This window comes from Equus asinus, unplaced genomic scaffold (assembly GCF_041296235.1).
Source record: "Equus asinus isolate D_3611 breed Donkey unplaced genomic scaffold, EquAss-T2T_v2 contig_1, whole genome shotgun sequence".
NCBI classification, from domain to species: Eukaryota; Metazoa; Chordata; class Mammalia; order Perissodactyla; family Equidae; genus Equus; species Equus asinus.
In genome coordinates this window covers 575165-595762 of record NW_027224738.1, presented here as the reverse complement: position 1 = coordinate 595762, position 20598 = coordinate 575165, and the positions used below count along the sequence as shown (strand labels likewise).

The 20598-nt window shown below is 35.0% G+C and overlaps 2 protein-coding genes across 2 annotated transcripts in view; both read right to left on the bottom strand.

Moving 5' to 3' along the window:
* The window catches only part of LOC139042822 (centromere-associated protein E-like), a 39646-nt gene extending 24495 nt beyond the window's left edge, over positions 1 to 15151 (bottom strand). The window contains exons 1-10 of the mRNA XM_070503368.1: positions 14958 to 15151; positions 9514 to 9714; positions 7758 to 7916; positions 5920 to 6210; positions 5643 to 5801; positions 5177 to 5458; positions 4357 to 4515; positions 3289 to 3579; positions 2509 to 2667; positions 741 to 845 (exon numbers count right to left, since the gene is read on the bottom strand). Coding sequence (XP_070359469.1) covers positions 741 to 845; positions 2509 to 2667; positions 3289 to 3579; positions 4357 to 4515; positions 5177 to 5458; positions 5643 to 5801; positions 5920 to 6210; positions 7758 to 7916; positions 9514 to 9714; positions 14958 to 15038 — 1887 coding nt within the window. The 5' untranslated portion in view covers positions 15039 to 15151. The remainder of the gene's footprint in view (positions 1 to 740; positions 846 to 2508; positions 2668 to 3288; positions 3580 to 4356; positions 4516 to 5176; positions 5459 to 5642; positions 5802 to 5919; positions 6211 to 7757; positions 7917 to 9513; positions 9715 to 14957) is intronic.
* A 106-nt stretch (positions 15152 to 15257) lies between these two features.
* LOC139042811 (centromere-associated protein E-like) lies at positions 15258 to 19811 on the bottom strand. Its single transcript, XM_070503342.1, has 6 exons — positions 19669 to 19811; positions 17932 to 18054; positions 17684 to 17849; positions 17148 to 17302; positions 15655 to 15969; positions 15258 to 15542 (listed from the first exon to the last, which is right to left on the bottom strand). Exons 1-6 carry the CDS (start codon positions 19687 to 19689, stop codon positions 15258 to 15260), a joined length of 1065 nt encoding a protein of 354 aa, XP_070359443.1. The 5' UTR covers positions 19690 to 19811.
* Between the last annotated feature and the right edge of the window lie 787 nt (positions 19812 to 20598).

Here is a 20598-nt window from a genome sequence, read left to right as displayed (position 1 = left end):
AGTCAGACCATGTCTCTCTTGTGGTCAAAACTCTCCAGTGGATCCACATCTCGTTCAGAGTAAAACCCAAAGTCTTTTAAAAGCCCCACAGCCTGCTTCCTCCTGTTAACTCTGACCTCGTTTCTCATTAGCTTTCCCCCTTGTTGATGTTGCTGGAGCCCACTAGGCAGCTTCTGCTTCAGGAGCTCTGTCCTTGCTGTTCTCCCTGCCTGTTCTGCTCTCCACCAGATACCTGTATGTCTCAACCATTGACTCCTTTCAGGTATCTGCTGAAATACCACCTTTCCAGTGAAGCCTCAAAGTCATAAACCCTACTGTTTTTTTTCAAAGATTGGCACCTGAGCTAACATCTGTTGCCAATCTTTTTTCTTCTTCTCCCCAAAGCCTCCCCAGTACATAATTGTATATTCTAGTTGTGAGTGCCTCTGGTTTTGCTATGTGGGATGCTGTCTCAGCGTGGCCTGACAAGCGGTGCCATGTCTGTGCCCAGGATCTGAACTGGGGAAACCCTGGGCTGCCGAAGCGGGAGCACAAACTTAACCACTTGGCCCCAGGGCCGGCCCCAAACCCCACTGTTTTGTTTGTGTATGTATGCATGTATGCACACACATATCTGTACTAGATTATGAAGTTTAGAAGAATACTGAGCATTATCTATTCATTCCATAGAGGTGCCTGTGACTCCACAGGCCTTTGGAAGGGCCCCAATATTTATTTGTAATTTGAACAGGGGCACTTACTTTTATCCTAAAGCACTTTTCTCTCAGGCTTTCTGTAAGGTGCTGTTTTCCATCACATAGCAACATTTTTTCATATTTTAATACCTCTTTGATGTTCTGTTGGTCCTGCTTGGATGGAAAGAAATAAACAAGGCTTCAGCTATAACTCCATTCATATATAATGTCTAATCATTTACTTTTTCAATTACACATTGTACATTATTTCAATAATGGAATGAAATATTATACTTGTAACAGAAAAAAATGTAAAAAATGGTCAGAAAATGAATAATAGTATCATGAAGTCTTTTAGTGAGTAACCTCAACTCATTGGGGAAAAAAGTGGGAGAACCACATATTTTTTGGAGACAGAATCTGTTCCTGTAACCTTCATAGCTGCAAATTAGGTTTTAGATTTATCTCTGGTTCCTACTCTTCCAGATCTCTGCATTAGAATAATTATTGCCAACTAAACATGCTAGCACGACTGTCTGTACTGTCCATGGTGCTCCAAGCTCCATTCATATATTCTTCCCAGCACCTTGGACCAGAAAATTCATACCCTGCCTACATTTTGTATTTCTGACTACAAGTACAAAACAAAACATTTTCTCCCATTTGTTTATCTTATTTACTGCAGTACCCAGAAGACTAATTGTTCAATGATTATTGGTTGAATGAATTAAATCTCTTTATAAATTTAGTTAGGGTCCACATAAATATGATTCCCAAGTGTCTGATGTTTCTATTGAGATTGCAAATGATACTGTTTTCCACTTTATTCTTTCTTCACTATTGAAATATGAGAATGAAAAAGATTTTTATAGATTTCATAAACTTTCTTATTGATCTGAAGTTTACATTACTTTTTAGAGGATTCAGTTCAATTTCTTTTTTTGTATTCATCTTGCCTTCTTCCCTTCTAATGTCACTAACAAGAGCCCACGTCTAACCCTATCAGGTAGAGATAGAGAGATGGGCTATTTAATCTTTTGTAAATCGAATCCTTCAACTATTTCTCCATTGAGAATAATGCTATTTCTTGGTTTAAAAACTCTTTTAAAATTTCATTAAAGAAAATAGTCTGCTTATTTAACAAATTTTTTCTTAAAAATAAAGAATTAAAATGGTATTTTCTGAAATAGATTTTAGCTTCTTTTAAAACTGTACTTGCCTGTTTGTGTGAAAAGTTATAGTAATAGTTTTCCCATTATCCTCCGTTTGTAGAAATTTCCCGGAAAAAAAAGTAAAAACATTGCTACCCTTTTCAAAAAAGCTTGTTTCTTATAAATAGTTACTAGATAGGGGTAGATTCTGAACTCGCTCTAGCTATCATTTCTCTTAAGGTTTCTCTGAATTGGTCTCTTTCCATTTTTGAGAGACTTTTATGCTCCTTAGCTCATCTCTCTCCTTAGCTACAATTCTTATTTCTTCAAGGCTTTCATAAAGTTTCTTAGTCAAGTGTAAGTTATCCATTTCCACATTTTGCATAGATAAATTTTGGGCCTCAAACTGCTTCTTCAATCCTTCCGTTTCATTCATTTTTTAATGAGTTTTACTGACATCTTCTTTCACTTTAAGAAGTTGAAGCTCTTTTTTCTGAAGTTCTCGGATCTTGAGATAATTATAAAACAAGTTAGAATGCAAACAGAACTCCTTCAAGGACGGAAAATAGTCTATTTGTTACATACAAGCACATATCTATGTCTATATATCTATTTCTATCTCCTTGCTGAGTCTACAAATAATTTTGGACACAACTACTCCCAAAAGAATAAAACAACAATACCTTTTCCTGTAATTCATCTTTTGCCTTATTTAAATCCTTTTGAATATTTGAAATCTGGGTTGTCTTTTCTGAAACTCTCTCTCTGAATTTATCAATAGTTTCCTGGTGTTCTTTCAAATGCATACGAGCAATTTTCAGTTCTTGTTGTGTTTCCAGATCCTTTATTATTAGAAGAAATTGAGAAATATGATAATATAAAGGCACATTATCTTTTCTTAATGATGAACTAGTTAAAGTAAAAAAATGCATTCTCACAGTTAAAAACCACCAACACACCACCCCCAAATCAGAACAGTATGGAAGGATAGAGAGTACAGACCCTGTCCCTCACCTCGCCCATCCTAGTCCTGCTCCTTGTTGAACTGGCTGCTTGCTCTTCTCCTTTCAGACCCCTTGGACACCCTTCTAGATCAACGTCACAGAAAAAGTGTCCCATTCTTATGCTTAGTGTTCCCTTATACAGACAAACCCCACTTAGCCAGTGCCTTATGGCGGACACTTGGATTGCTTTTAGCTTTTGTTTACCACAAACAATGCTGCAGTGAATGCTGTTGTATTTCTGCCCAAATGTGTGAATATATTGGTTGGATAAATTCCTAGGAATGGAATTGCTGTAACAAACGTATATGCTGATAAATTTTTAATAAGATATTGTCAAACTGTCTCCCTAAAAGGCTATAACATTTACTTTTTCACCAACAGTATCATTTATTTAAAAGAGAAGGAAGCTTCTTGTATTAAAAATATGTGTGCTGGACAGGAAGAAAGAGTATAACTCACTCTAGCTATGGTTTCTTGTAGGTTTGCCTTCAGTTGGTCTCTCTCCAGTTTGAGTGCCTCTTCCACTTTTCTTAGATTATCTCTTTCTTTCATTACAGATTTCATTTCTTCAAGATTTTCATGAAGTTTCTGAGCCAAGTTTAAGTTTTCCGTTTCTATTTTATCCAGAGTTAAACTTTGGGCCTTGAATTGTTTCTTCAATCGCTCTATCTCGGACATTTTTTTCTGTGTCTCACTGACATCTTCTTTTAACTTAAAAAGCTGATGTTCATTTGCCTTAAGTTCTTGGATCTTATCAAGATAATCATAAAATAACATGTCAGGATACAGATGGTTTTTAAGACAAGTATAAAGAATAGTTTCTAAATTGATTAAGACAATAGGCTTCTAATGTCACTCATTAATATTCTGCATAATTCCACACAGAATTTATTTTCTTTTGAGATTATATACGTAAGTGTATATATATATACACACAAGTGTGTACATATGTACATATACACACAAGTGTACATATATATACATATATATACTTGTGCATATATACACATGTATATAGATGCACTCATGTACATATACACATAAGTGCACTAATCTTAAGTGTATAGTTCAATTATTCTTGACATATGTTTACATCTATGTAATAACAACCCAGATTAAAATATAGAACATTTCTAGCACCCCAAAAAGTTCCTGTGTGCCCCCTTACTACAGCCAACCACTATCATGACCTTGGTCATCTTAGGTGACTTTGCCTGTTTTTGAACTTATAAACCACAAGGTGTAAATCCATTCTCCCAGTGAAAGGCATCTGAGTTGTTTTCAGTTTTTCACTATTATGATTAGAGCTGCTATGAACATTCTTGTACATATCTTTATGTGGAAGTATGCGTTCTTTTCTCTCAGGTACATACCTATAATCGCTGGGCCACAGGCATGTACATGTTCAGTGTCAGTAAACACTGCCAACGTGTCTTCCAATGTGGCTAAACTATTTCATATCCCCAGAGGATTATAGGCACAAATAAGTCAGACAGCCAATCAAATAACCCTCCCCTCCCCCCATACCTTTTCTTGTAATTTAGTGTTTGAATTTTCTAAATCCATCTGCATATTTGATATTTCATCTGTCTTCTCAGAAACAATCCCTCTGAGTTTATCAATAATTTCCTGGTGCTCCTTCAGATGCATGTGAGCAATTCTTAGTTCCTCTTGTTTTTCCAGATTCTTCATCATTAGAGAAATTTTGAGAACAGTGACATATCTTAATGTTAAAATGTTAGTATTTTTTTAATGAAAATAACATATTTTCTTAGTAAAAATAATAAAACTATTACTTCTTACTCTGTATTTTTGTTGTTAGAAAGTGATAAGCTTTTCCTCCCTGTCCCCACCTCCCACAGCCTGCTTCCACTTTCCAGAGGCAAACATGTTATATGTGCACTATTCTACAGCTTGCTTTTCCTCCTAAGAGTCATTCTGGGCTTTCCATATTAGGACGGTCAAATCTATTCCATTTTTTTATTAGGTGTTGCATAGTATTCTGACATATTGCTCTTGTTTACCCAGTTTCCTTCTGATGGACATTCAGATTGTATCCCATTTTTTATTACAAATTGCTACAATGAACAACACTGTGGTGTATATATGTGTATGTATATATATATATTTCTTTATCTTAACAATTGATTAAGTATACATGTAGGATAAAGTCTATGAAGAAAATATTGCTTACAGAATTTACAATTTTCAAGAACAATACCAAGTTACGTGCCTAAAAGTTTCTATCAGTTCACTCACACCAGCAGCACCATCATGTGAAAGCAGGGCTCACTGCTGTCAGCAAAGCCCACGCTTCCTCACGAGGGAGGGAAGGAGTATCGCTTACTGTAGCTTCCGTCTCTCGCAGGCTTTCCCTGAGCTGCTCTCGCTCCGTTCTGAGGGTTTCCTCCACTCTTCTGAGGCCATCTCTTTCCTTAGCAACAAGTTTTATTTCTTCAAGGTTCTCAAGATGTTTCTGAGTCAATTTGAACTTCTCTGTTTCTATAGTTTCCAGAGTTGAATTCTGGGCCTCTAATTGCTTCTTCAATTGCTCTGTTTGATGCATATTTTCCTTGAGATCATTTTTTGCCTTAAGAAGTTGATGTTCTTTCTCCTGAAGTTCTTGGATCTTGAGATAAGCATACAATAAATTATGATATAGATAGATTTGATAAAAAGCTAAATAATAGTTTCTAAATTAATAGGCAAATCTTTACTTGTCTCCAATTTTAGGCTAACTCATATCTTGTTTCTTTACACAAAAGACCTGATTCAAACTCTCAGCTACTCAGATAACAACTTTAAAAAAATACCTGTGCTTTTAAGGCAGTATTTGTGTTTTCTAAATGTATTTGCATATTTAATATTTCATCTGTCTTCTCTGAAACAACTTCTCTGAGTTTATCAATAGTTTCTTGGTGTTCTTTCAGATGCATGTGAGCAATTTTGAGTTCTTCTTTTGTTTCCAGACCCTTTATTAGCATGTGAAGTTTAAAGAATATTTTAACAACATCATCTCAACACTGCCCCCCTTCCCAATTGGCTCAGTTTTAAGGAAACACAACAGATGAAGAAAAGGGTCTAACTGACCTTAACTTCAATTCTTCTTATGTATTCTTTAAGTTTCTCTCTCTCTACTTCAAAGGACTCTTGTAATTTCTGTAGATCATTTCTTTCTTTGGTTATGGATTTTATGTCCTCATAATTTTCACGGAGTTTCTGAGCCAACTCTAGCCTCTCCATTTTCATACGTTCCAACGTTAATTCTCGGTTCCTTAATTCATTCTTTATATTCTCCACGTCATTCATCTTTTCCTGCATCTTACTCATCTCTTCTTGTACACTAAGAAGTTGTTGCTGTTTTTCTTGGAGTTGTTGGCTCTTAAGAAATAAAGTTTTTATTATTACCATTTTGCCATATTATCTTAAAATTCTTATGTAAAATGTACTTTGCCAAACTGAGAGAATCATTATCACAGCCCTGCACACTACCCTAGTGGAAACAGACAAGCAGCACTGAAAGTAAAGCAGCTTCTAGGCATAGTGTCTGTACTGGGCTGAAGAGGGTCCCACCCAAAATTCAAGTCTACCCAGAACCTCAATGTGATCCGATTTGGAAAGAGGGTTTTTGCAGATGTAATTAGTTAAGGATTGAGAAGATACCCTACTGGACTAGGGTTGGGCCCTAAATCCAATGAGAATGTCCTCATAAGAGACGGGAAAGGACGCACAGAGACACAGAGAAGATCCTGTGAAGATGGAGACAGAGATTGAAGTGATGCAGCTACAGAACAAGGACTATCGAGGACAGCGGGAGCCACGGATAGCACAAGGCAAGGAAGGACTCTTCTCTAGAGCCTTCAGAAGAAGCATGGTCCTCCGACACCATGATTTTGGAATTCGAGAATCTAGAAATGTGACAGAATAAATTTCCATTGTTTTTATGCCAGCAAGTTTATGATAATTTGACACAGAAGTCCTAAGAAACTAACATAGTGTCACTTGGTTAATCAAGGAGGCAAAGTAAAAATGCGAAAAATTTAAAAAGAAAAGAGACTGACTAAATATATAGATGTACCTGGCAAATAAACTGTAATTCCTCATCTCTTAAAACCTTTTTGGATAATTTATTTTTAGTTCCAATAAGGTCTTTAGGGGATGGCCCACACAAACACTGAGGCATTAACTTTTACATAAGCCTATTGATATCACCTCTTTGGGAGGAGTATGAAATAGACAGGAGGTTTTAGTAAATTCAATTAGGTTATAGTGAAAGGGATGAGAATTAAGAGAACATATATTAGGAAAAAAACATTCCACAGAAGCACAATGGAAACACTACGCTATTTATAATGCATGTAGCACTGTTCTTAGGATAAACAGAAAGATATCAGTGGGTCCATTTTAGAATTACTAGAGCAGTACAATTGTTCTAACAGTCTTAGCTCTTACACAATTATATTACAACAGCACCTTACTTCTAAAAAAGAAATAATTCAGGAACTTGCAAACATCTAAGAGATGGTAATAGTGACAAATCTTAGAGTTTAGAGAATGACTAATATAGCTCTATATAAGGGCAGGAGCTTTGTTTTACTGACTAATGTATATCAAGTGCCCAGAACAGTGCCTGGCCCACGGTAATGCTCAATAAATATTTGATGAATGAATGAATACATCATGAGTAGTTTAGATGAACCAAGGCCCCCTCTCATTGAAAGACTCTAGGATAATATAATACACACAAAAGAGGTTAGCTAAGATCCTAGTGTGAGTTCAAACTGTCCAAAATATTAGCATTGAGAGCTGTTCATTTGGGAGGTACATTCTATTTCTGGAATTTAGGTCTATTAGAACCAAAATTTATCACCAAAAAAAAAAAAGTTTAGTCAGGAAATATGGCCAGGAAGATAACTTTAAAAATTCACCTTTTCCTTTAGCTTTTCTTCAACTTCTGCCAGTTTCTCACAGGTCCTAGAAAGCTCTTTCTCTTTCTTTATGGTACAGTTCTTTTCTTGTGCAACTATCTCTTGTTGCTTTTTAAGTTCACCTCTAAGAATTCTTAATTCTCCCTGGTTTTCAATGGTCTAGAATTTTTAAAAAGTTGAGATTAAATGACACTAGCTTACATTTAGGAAATCAGGTAAAAATCAGCATTTACCTCAGCCTGAAAATGGAGAAATCATGGCAAACTATATTGGAAAAGACTAACTTAAAAAGAAAGTGAGTCTATTTTGATCATGTAAATGCCAAGAATCTGCTTTCTTATGCTGTTTCTTTATTGCTCAACTTACATTCCTACCACGAGAATTAGAACTGGATTTAGTATTCCATCATAAGAGGTTTGCTTGTTTTCTACCCTGAAGCCAAAAGAGACTGTTTCTAAGCTTTCATCGATAGACGATGAGACTGCAGGTTATAGGCTTTTCATATGCTGGGATGGCTTTGATTTTGAGCAAGCTCAAAACAGCAGCCGTCCTTTGCTAGCATGAATTGGACTAATCTTAGTTATTATGCTTAAAGAGTGACATTCTCAAGTATCAAGACCAAAAAACATTACAAGACAGATACCGAGAAGAAAATACAACTTTTGTCTGTACTCTTATTTACATTCAGCTCTTTGACCAAACAGACAATCCTAAGAAACATGGAAAATTACACAAAAGGTCAGGGTCTACTGTGATCCATAGCAAACTTCTGAAAATATTAATTTCAATCTATTACACATTAGATTGCCCCCACATATAGAAACAAAAACTAAAGTAGGTTTGAAAATATTGGCAAACATTAACAATTAAACATGAAATTTAAGAAAAATTACAACAGCATAAATAAAATAGAAACACTTAGGAACCAATTAACAAAATATGTCCAAGATCTGTACATTGAAATCTATACAACACATCACTGAGAGAACAGTTTATAGAAAGATACACAATAAGCACATAAAAAGATGCTCAACATCTTTAGTCATTAGGGAAAGGCAAATCAAAACAAGGTTACACCCAATAGAAATGGCTAAAATTAAAAACACCAATAATATGAAGTGTTGGTGGGGATGTGGAGCCATCAGAATTCTCTTAATGTGCTGATGAGAATGTAAAACGGTGCAACTATACTTTGGAAATCAGCCTAGTAAATTCTTACCAAGCTAAACATACATCTCCCTATGACCCAGCTATTTCACTTAGATCCATACTCTAGAGAAATAAAAAATATATGTTCATAAAAACATTTGTATGAGAATGTTTATAGCAGCTTTATTCAAAATACCCAAATAGTAGAGATAACTCAAATTTCCATCAATACAGGAGAAAGGCTAAACAAATTGTGGCCTATTCATACACTGGAAGACTACCAAGCAGTAAAAAGGAGTGTAGAAAGAAGTGAGACAAAAGAGCACATGCAGTGTGATTCTATTTGTGTGAAGTTCTAGAAGAGACAGTGAGCTGAGGTGGAAAACATCAGGACAGTGACTATGTGGGGCAGAGGATGAGATCAGGATTGCCTGGGTGGAGGTGGGAGGGAACTTGCTGGGGTGGAGAGAACACAAGTAGAGACATTTGTCAAAAGTCATCACACTGGACACTCACTTCAGATACATTTATTGCATGTAAATTATACCTCAATAAAGTTGTAAAAATCTAAAACATACAAAGACAAAAACACATTGCTGAATCTCACCATTCCAATACTGTCCCTCAGGTCAGTCTTCAGTTGCTCCTTTTCTGCAGTAACCCTCTCTAACATTTGTCGCAGTGCTGTTTTCTCCTGTATTAAAGAAAATATCTTTCTCTGTTGTTCAGTTAGCTCATTATCAACATCTGCAATCAGCACTTGGGTTTTTTTGGCTTCCAAACTCTGCTTTTTATCTATGCCAACCATCTAAAATATTAATACATTAGAGAAGAATTTCTTAGTAACAGTTTTAATAATAAAAATAGCCAAACTTCTATTACTTATTATGTACCAGGCACTATTTTCACACAGTGACACATTTAATCTTCCCCATAACCTTACAAGGTAGGCACTATTACTATCTCCGTTTGACAGGCAAGGAAACTGAATCCCAGAGAGGGTAGGTCACTTGCCCAAGGTCACTCAGAGAAGTTATCAGACTTTGAATCCAAGTGGTCTGGTTCCAGAGCTCGTGCTCTTGTGCCTGTTCACTGGTAAGAGCTATGTGGACAGCTATAGATAATTCACAACTATCTTCATGTACGATGGGTTAACCTGGCTTTATGAAGGAGTAAGCCAGCTTAAACTCTCCCTCTTTATTTCTTTCCTTCAAAAGCTGGAAACCATAACTTATGCCCTACTACTAACAAATCTTTATTTTCAGAGTTTTATTATAGATAAGAGGGCAAAAGAGTTTTGTTAGAAACATATTTCATATTATAGTAGCATAATTCACCTTTTCATATTTTTCATATACTGCTTAAGAAAAGCATGTTATATAAATCCATTTATCCATAAATAAGTCTTAACCAAAGGTAACCTGATACATGGACTCCTTGGTAAAAGGAGACAAAGATTGATGTTACCAGTATGAAATTAGGGTATCACCATATAATCCTATACTAGCCCAGTAAAAACACTCAGCTGAATATTGGTCACAGATGTTTAAAAAGTTTTTATAATAATCTATATTTAATTAGAAAAAAAAGAAAAAGAAAAAAAATCATCCAATGACACCAACTTCACACAACCACTATTAGAATTTGGGAATATTTCCTTCCAGAGTTTCTTCTATTAAAAGAATTTTTTTAACATTGCAATTATGACTACTTTACATATAAGATCCTTTTTAGTTTTTCTTTCCCACTTAGATTAGATGATATGCATTTTCCCATGCTGTTACATAATCTCCAAATTATAATTTTTAGTAGTTGCTCAATTCTCTAGAGTGGATACAGACAAACCATATTTCATTTGGTTAGCCCCTTCTTTTTGGCAATCTGCATGAGCTTCTACAAGGATGAGCAGAGAGCTAACTACAACTACAGGAGAAATTAAGGCAGGAACACAGAGTCTTTGGGATTAGTCAGTCAGCTACTATAATTCAGAATCTTGCATCTTTACTCCTAAATATGGAAATGTACACAAAACAAAGCAGATTGAGACAAAGTGCAAAACTGAACTCAGCCTAGAAAGTATTCCAGCTACCATGGTTATGAGCAAATCTAATAGGTCTAATTATTAAATAAGGAAAAAAATTGTGTCCTTTATATGAGAATAAGCCTACTAATCACAAAGTTTAAAATTTCTGTTGAGACACACTAGAGAAACTCATTTCCAGAGAGAGACACATCAAGCAGGATTGAAAACGGGCACTCCTAGAGGCTTCATGATAGACCTACTAGGCTATCATAGGCTGCCCTCTGGTGCTCTGATAAACAGGTTTATCTGGAAATCCCTAGACCCACTGCATTATCCTCATGGGTGATTCCAGCATGAACACGATTTCACAAGACCAAGCTCACCTCAGCATTGCATCCCAGATTTCAGAAACCCTGATGAACAGAATGGCCCAGGAGAATTTCCAGTTAGACCCTTTTATCAACACAGATGATTCCAGCATGAACTTAATACCACAGACTGGCTGGTCCAGTGAGTGTAACTTTCCTTTTCCCTCACTCCGCCTCTACTGCTCCTTCTCATGGGGCCCTGTGACTGCATTTTGCATTTGTTTAAAAGCGGCTACTGACTGTGCATTTATTTTCAAAAAACTATTGAAAAACCTTTCCCCTTATAAAAGTGGAAGTTATAAATTTTAAATCAAGGTCAAGTGCCTTTGGCCCATAGTTGACCCAAAATATAGATAAACTGAGAATACAAGATATAGAGCAAGTGAAAATGCTTTCTAGGAAAGAATGACTGAAGCATAGGGAGAGAGGAAGAGAAAGCTCCTTTTCCAAGGCAGGAATATTGTACCCCAGAGTAAATGGGAAAAAAGAAGCTCATTATATAGAGTAATAGTATATAAAGGTATATAGAGGTTTCTTTACATAAGTTGGATCTTACTGAATTGTTCTTTAGTATGTATCTGTTTTTATTTAATAATGTATCCTGGAAATTTTCCAATTGTAGATAATGTCTACTTTAAAGAAATTCCATGACTATACAAAACTCTATTACATTTCTATACATTAACAATAAACAATTAAAAAAGGAAATAGAGAAAACAATCCATTTACAAAAGCATCAAAAAGAATAAAATATTAAGGAATAAACTTAACCAAGATGGCAAAGGCTTGTACAATGAAAACTACAAAATGTATCTGAAATACATTAAAGACACAAATAAATGGAAAGACGTCTCATGTTCACAGATTGGAAGACTTAATATTGTTAAGAAGTCAATGCTACCCAAAGCGATCTACAAATTTAATGCAATCCCTATAAAATCCTAATAGTGTTTTGCAGAAATAGAAAAATCCACCCTGAAATTCATATGGAATCTCAAGGGACTCCAAACAGGCAAAACAATCTTGAAAAAAGAACAGAGCTGAGGGTCTCACACACCCTGATTTCAAAACTTACTACAAAGTTATAGTAATCAAAACAGCTCAGTACTGGCATAAAGACAGATGTATAGACCAATGAAATAGAAAACAGAGCCCAGAAATAAACCTTTGCATATGGTCAAATGATCTTTAACAAGGATGTCAAGACCATTCAATCATAAAGGATGGTATCTTCAACAAATGGTGTTGGGAAAACTGGATATCTCATGCAGAAGAAAGAAGTTGGGCCCTTACTTTACATCATATAAAAAAGTTAACTCAAAGTAGATCAAAGACCTAACCATAAGAACTAAAACTGTAAGATGCTTAGAAGAAAACATGGGAGAAAAACTTCATAAAGTGGATCTTGCCAATGATTTCTTGGATATGACACCAAAAGCACAGACAACAAAAGCAAAAAGAGATAAACTGGACTACATAAAAACTACAAATTTCTGTGCACCAAAGGACACAATCAACAGAGTGAAAAGGCAACCTAGGAATGGGAGAAAATATATGCAAGTCACACAATTGATAAAGGGTTAATATCCAGACTATATAAAGAATGTCTAAAATTCAACAACAAAAACCAAACAATCCAATTTAAAAATGAGTAAAGACTTGAACAGACATTTCTGTAAAGATATACAAATAGCCTACAAGCACATGAAAAGATGCTCAACATTACTAGTCATTAGGGAAATGCAAATAAAAACCACAATGAGATATCATCTCACACTTATTAGGATAGCTACTGTGAAAAAAGGAGAAAATAATACGTGTTGGTGAGAACTTGGAGAAATTGGAACCCTTATGCACTGCTGGTGGGAATGTAAAATGGTACAGCCATGATGGAAAACAGTATGACAGTTCCTCAAAAGATAAAAAACATGATCCAGTAAATCTGACATCCAAAAGAATTGAAAGCAGGGTCTCAGAGAGATATTTGTACACCATGTTCATAGCAGCATTATTCCCAACAGCAAAAAGGTGAAAGCAATCTTCAGTGCCCATTAATGGGTGAATGGTTAAACAAAATGTAGTATATACATACAATGGAATATTATTCAGCCCTAAAAAGGAAGGAATTTCTGATGTATGCTGCAACATAGAGGAACCTTGAGGACACTATGCTAAATGAAATAAGCCAGTCAAAAAAAGACAACATACTGCATGATTCCGCTTATGTGAGGTACCTAGAGTAGCCAAATTAAGAGAGATAGAAAGTGGAAAAGTGGTTGCTAGGGGCTAGAGGAGGGAGGGAATGAGGAATTGTTTAGTGGGTATAGAGTTTCAGCTTCACAAGATAAAAAGAATTCTGGAGATTGGTGGCACAACAACGTGAACGTACCTAACACTACTGAACTGTTTGCTTAAAAATGATAAAGATGGTAAATTTTATGCTATGTATATTTTACCACAATTAAAGATACAAAACAAACAAAAATAAATTTATACATATATATATATATATATATATATATATATGAATGACTACTACTCCAAGCTATGGATGTATGAAAGATTATTTCACCATTCTCCTATTGGTGAACGTTTTAAATTCCCAGTAGTAATTATTCTGGATTAAATAGTATTAAGTATAATAACAATGAAAAATAGTATAAAAAATTCTGACATATAAAAGGCATTTTTGAAAAGTAGAAATGCATTGTAAATAAATCAGTTATATAAAATTACAGGCAATCCCGTTATGGACTGAATTATGTCCTCCCAAAATCCACATGTTGAAGCTCTAAGCCCCAAAATGACTGTATTTGGAGAGAGGGCCTTTAAGGAGAGTAATTAGGGTTAAATGAGATCATATGGCTGGGGCCCTAACCCCATAGAACTGGTGTCCACTCCAGAAGCAGAAGAGAACCAGAGCTCTCTCGGCTCACACACAGAAGGGCCATGTGAGGAGAGGTGCCATCTGCATGATAGGAAGAGGGCTCACAAGAAACTGAATTTTCTAGCTCCTTAACCTTGGACCTCTAGCTTCTACAACTGGGAAAAAGTAAATTTCTGTTGTTTAAGCTACTTAGTCTATGATATTTTGTGATGGCAGACTAATATACCTCCCTTTTAAAAAATCATCATTAGCATCCTAGCCTTTCTTGTATATAATTAAATAACAAAGCAGCTCTTCTCCCCAGGTTTCAGGACAAAACGAACCATGCTGCCTAGAATAAGCTGAGATTTAAGCACAGCACAGCTCTAGAAACAGACATGAACACGACACACACATCGATAGTGAACTCTCAACTAGTACACAAAATCTGATATAAAACAAATATTTTACCCATAAGTAATAATAAGCACTCAATCTTTCTTACATTCTTAGAATTCAGAGGGGCTTTTAAAGATGTTTAAAATACACCAGGCCTCGGAAAATATCAGCTCAAAGTTTGAACTAACATTTTTGCCTTTTCCTTTTCCAACTGATTGTAAGCAGTTATATCTGAAGTTATTTCAAAGACACTAGGGCTAATCTTGTAAACTGTTGTTAGTTATTCACTGTGAATAATCAATAAGATTGAGGTCACCATTATGTACTTAAGTGTCTGAAGTTAAGGAGAAAGCTCACATATAGTATATGAAAACTCGAACAGAAATACCCTTTACCTTTTCCTGAAATTCATCCGAATTTTCTCCTATGTTTTCCTCTATACGCAAATTCCTGGAAGTTTCCTCAGAAATTTTCATTTTCAGTGTGTTAACTGTTTCTTGGTGTTGTTTTAAAGACTCAAGAGCATTTCGTAATTGTTCTTGGGTATCTATGTTCTTTGTCAGAGAAAGGGAACACAATTTCAATTAGAATAATGTGAAACAATGAAAATAACTTTATAGTTACTGCTTGATCATAAATAATAACTGATGGCTCCTGAACGTCTTGAAGAGGCTCTGAGTTTTCAGTTTACTCTGTCAAAGCCTCACCATGGTCACAGTGTCCTGAATGTCACTTCTGAGCTGGTCCCTCTCAATCTGCAGGCTCTCTTGGAGCTGTTTCAGGCCATCTTTTTCTTGGGTTAAGGTTCTTACTTCTGCTAAGGTTTGTTGAAGTTTCTCAGTAATCAGTGCTTTCTCCCTTTCGACAGTTTGCAGCCTAGAATCTCTACTTTCTAATTGTTGCTTCAGCTCTTTCACTTCATTTAACCTTTCTTGACTCTCAGCTGTTTTCTGCTGAAGTTCCTGGGTTTTGTAAGAAAGCTTTAAAATAAGAAAAAGTTACTGTGAGAAGCAGAGCATTCTGTGGCATCTATATAGAAGCCAAACCCCAGAAAACTAAAGACCATTTCCATAGAGGGTGTGTTGTACCAACCTCCATGTTCAAAGCATCCAAGCTTAAACCAAGTGTTTGAGCTTCTTTAGAGAGATTTCCTATGTTCTGACTCATTCTTGCATTCTCCTCAAGGACCATCTTATACTTTTGCTCAGTTTCAACATGTTGATTTTTAAAATCTTGGAATTCTTGATCAGTTCTTTTATAATTCAACTGGCTAGCTGCTAGGTCACTTTTAGTTTTCCCAACTTCTTCAAGTAAATCTTGAATTCTACTCTCTTTATGAACTACTTCAGAAAACAATTTGTCTTTTTCTGATGTTATTTTACAGAGCTCTTCAGATTTGTCATTTATCTACGGAAAAGAAATAAAATTTAGCTATGTTAGCAATATAAGATCCACTACAGCAGTTATCAGGAAAAGAAAAGCTTTATCTGCAAAAAAGAAAAAAGACATTGAAATTAAGCACAGATTTGACTGAGGAAAGGTAATATTTTTATTGTCACATCTTTATAACAATATATTATCCTGCTTAACTTTACCATCAAAGTTTTGTTTGGGTTCTAGTAAGGATTGAGTGGAGAAGAAACACTTAATTAGGATGTCTTTATTTCCTTATCTATCATTCTAAAGTGTTTTCTAACTTTATGGTGTTTCAGGCATCTTATGGTTTTTCTTAGAATTTGACTTATTATTTTCTTTCTAAAGGCTTTGAATGCAGCTCAGATTTCCAAAAACTTAATCCATGAATAATTTAAATTTTAAATAACTTAAATTGAAACTATTATTTAAGTAATTAATTTAAACCAACAATATCCAGCTTATAAATAGTTTAATCATTGTGAAAGATAAAGGAGAAGGAAGTGGGAAAAAGAGAGGAGAGCCAAAGTTGAGACAAAGGAGAGGGAGCGAGACAGTAGAGCTCTTGTAACCACAGGCTCAGGGTAGGAGGCAGGTCTGTGTAACTCAGCTTTTAGATCCATAACTATGTGTTGGGCTAAAAAACAGCATGTACTTTAAAGAGTTTTTAGGATGACTAAATAACGTTGCTAAAGTTGTTTAGCATGATGCTCACCATGTAGTAAGTACTCAAATTCTTGTCCTTTTTATTTCTTTCAGAAAGGCAGAAAAAGGAAAGGCTGGCAGAAGGTTTCCGGAATTGCTCACTAGGCTGCAATATTTACGTCAACCTCTAAAACTTCATCAATGCCACCCTCTTTACCTCCTTACTCTCCTTTATTCAACATAGTGATATGACCACAGCAACAGCACCAAAAAAGATAAAGACTAAGGGTGGGCCATCAATCTCTGTTGAAAAGCACTACATCTGAGGACTATAGAAATGGCCCCTACATGGATCTCATTACTAAGTATACTGTTACATATTCTTTGAAAATGTTCCTAACAAGCAGGGTCAAATGTTTACAGTCTCTTCACTGTTACTTTAAAACAAACTATGGCAAAATATTTAAGGCAATATTGCAAGGGTTTTTATTTCAAAGTAAGAGTTATTTGCTTAAAAACATATTTACCTCTTTCCTTAGCATTTCTACTTCTGAGGGTAAAGATTTCAACTCTGAGAGCAAATTAACTTCTTTATGCAAAGCTTCATTTTCTTCAACTTCTTTATTCAGTTCTTTCTGGAGATCAGTAATCTTTCTTCCTGATTCCAAATTACAGAGCAAATCTAGGATATTTTTGGTAAATTAAACAGTTTGCAGTTATTGGGACAATTTAAATTACATACAAACTTAGATTACTTAATCAGATTATATAAAATTTATTAAAGAAAGAACCAGTGTTGGTCAACAGGTAATCCAATTGTTAAAAGTTCTTGAATCGCCTTTTTCAAGATCGGGTCCAATTCATTTGAAAAATAATTCTTAAACCTTTATAATTTGAAGTCCATGGAAACACTTATAAATACTGACACCAAATGATATTGAAATTTAATATTAGGCTACTTACAAACATCAGAGAACAATGGACTTTTAATCATTGGAATGGAGGTGCAAAATCCTTTAGGCAGTTGGATTTGCAAAGAGGTAAGTCTGAAATTATAAAATACCTTTTGGAACTTTTCCATCTATAAGGCAGGTGAGTTTTGCTATTTCATTAAAAGAAGATTGTAATTCTTTCTCCAGATCAACTTGCATTTTCTTCTTTGCCTCCAACTGCCTTTGATATAACTGAATATCATTTTCCATTTGCTTGCATGCACTTGCAAGTTCTTTCTATGAGAGAAACAATACAAATTCACAAAAATGTAGTGATCATTACAACTGCTTTATTATAAATATAACAAAAATCACTTACCATTTTCTCTTTCAGCTCCAGATTTTCACTCCTGAGACAGGCTGCTTCTTTCTTGGCATCGAGGGCTACAGCCTCAGCATCGAACAGAGTCTGTTTCATCTGTTTGAGGTCTTGAATGTTTTCCTATACACACAACAAAAAGGATTTCCTGAAAGCTAACTTTCTTAGAGTTGGAAAAGACTTTAGAGAACACACACACAGATGTCATTCCTAACAAATCAAAAATGGTGAAAATACGTTAATCACCAAATTTTTTTTAGGATAGATGAAAAGAAATGACATTTTTGAAAATAAAAATATTTTTAAAAATTCTGGTTATCTTTTTCCAAATTATAAAAGCACTATATATATAGAAGTACTGTAATTTAAGAAATCTGTTATTGTTTAAAAAAGATTAACACAATTGTTGCTCAGCTAGCCTGTTAAAGTTTCCTACGTATTTTTAAATTATTCTCTCCAAAACATGACAGGTGAGCAATTAATAGTTAAAATTAAGAATATTAAATCACAAACTGAAAAAAAAAAGACAAACAATCCAAAAGAAAAAGAGAGAAAAGATACGAACAGGCAACTCACAGAAGAGAAAATATAACTGATAAATACATAAAAAGATCCACTGTGTCATTTTTAAAGAGAAGTAGCATTTTAACATGACTTTAGCTGACATGAATTCAACCATATGTCCTTGGGAAAACATTAATGCATGAATGAATGAATGAATGAATAAAGAGAAAGAAATAAAGAACAACTTTTAAAAAGTGGGCAATTCTGCTTGCCACTCTGTCAGTAGACACTCGAAGATTATATGAAAGTACCTTTCTTCCCAGGGCCTCCAAACAGTAACAACACTTTTAAAAAGAATCATTTGTGATTAATAGAAGGTAACAAAAAGTACTCTGACAAGTTCAAATGAAAACAAAAGAACAACAGAAACTAAGATTAAAAAAATTCTAGCTAGTGGACAGCCCCGTGGCCGAGTGGTTAAGTTCACGAGCTCCACTTCAGTGGCCCGGGGTTTTGCTGGTTCGGACCCTGGGTGCGGACATGGCATCACTCATCAGGCCATGCTGAGGCAGCATCACACATGCCACAGACAGAAGGACCCACAACTAGAACATACAACTATGTACTGGGGGGCTTTGGGGAGAAGAAGAAGAAAAAAAAAATGATGACGACGAGTGGCAACAGATGTGAGCTCAAGTGCCAATCTTTAAAAAAAGAAAAAAATTCTAGCTAGAAACTGTTGCCTTTTAAAAAAGGGTGTTAAAAACTAGAATCAAACAGATACTTTCTTGAAGTAATCAGGTGGATTGAAAGCAAATAAAAAAATTTAACAATTTCACCATGAGATTCAAATGTTACTTAATGCCAAGATCTGATATCTTGGCTGAGATCAACTACATACTTCTTCATGCATTTGTATAAAACAATTGAAAAAAATTAAAATGTTTTTTGAATTACTGGTTTTTAATGGAAGCTCACTCCTAACTTACTTACATGCACTCAAAGAATGATGTCCTCAACTCTCTGAGCGATTCTTTATCTGTAGAATGGCAATGATACCAACAGTCCCTTTCCCATAGGGTTACTGATAGGATTAAATAAAATACTAAATGTAAAACAACTACAACAACGCTCGGCACACAGTAGGCTCAACGTAAGCATTTGCTATGATGATGGTGATGGTACACTATAAATGCCAACATGATTACACAACAAAATAAACCTGATTTTTACCGATGAGTATGACAAGTCCATGTTCACATTTTCTGATTTTTGAGTGTCTATGTATTTCTGTAGCTTTTTAATCTGGTCTTCCTTTTCTCTAAGCAGCTCTACTTTTGAACTTAGTTCATTCTAAAAGAATCAAAGGAGAGTGAAACACAATTTAATTGGATCTAAATTCTAAGGGATTAAAAAGAATTTACATTTAATAGTTTAGACAGTAAAATTTAAAAGTTGATACTTAAAAAATATAATTCCTTCTCTTTTCTGAAATCATGTTCAATTACATATGATGTATATTTTATAGCTCTAGTCCCTTATCAACAGAAATATCAACATAAAAGCTCACCTCAAGATCTTGATTATACACTTCTGCATGCTTAACTAAATTCTTTAAGTTGGAAATTTCATGAATTAGTTGCATCTGTAAGAGCATCTGAACAGGCAACAGAGCAAACCAATAGTTAAACAGAGCAAAAAAAAAAAAAGACAGCATTCATTCACTGCTTCAGAATCACCTAACACAGTAAGAAGGGCTGAGAGATAACTGTTCAAGCTACTGCAGCAGAGCACCTCATTATTTAAAAATACAAAAACTCTCCCAAAAGACCAAACCCAACTAACCAAACGAAAAATCCCAAAACCCCACAAAACAAAGAAGAAAACCTCGGCATAACCCAAATAACAGTTACATCATCTGTTAATAAAGTTACAATAACATCAAAAGTACATTAGTAGGCATCACTTGGAGGAGATGAACTGTAATCAAACTTTTAAAAAACATTCTCTGAATAGATTTTTGTTTTGGGTAAGTTAAATGCATAAATGTATTTACCCCGTAAGATTTTTTCTTCCCATGAATTAGCCATTTAGCTTTACACTGGCGTGCTTGTTAATGCGTTGTGATCTGGAATGCAGGTTTGGATTAGGCTGGTTCCATGT

What these genes read in the sequence shown, in the direction of transcription:
- LOC139042811 (XM_070503342.1), bottom strand. Translation starts at nt 19,689, where the DNA reads ATGGACTTGTCATACTCATCG. An exon ending in TGGACTTGTCATACTCATCG is followed by an intron (nt 18,055 to 19,668) that starts GTAAAAATCAGG and finishes TTGTGTGTATAG; the next exon opens with GAAAACATTCAAGACCTCAA. An exon ending in TGGATGCTTTGAACATGGAG is followed by an intron (nt 15,543 to 15,654) that starts GTTGGTACAACA and finishes CTTATTTTAAAG; the next exon opens with CTTTCTTACAAAACCCAGGA.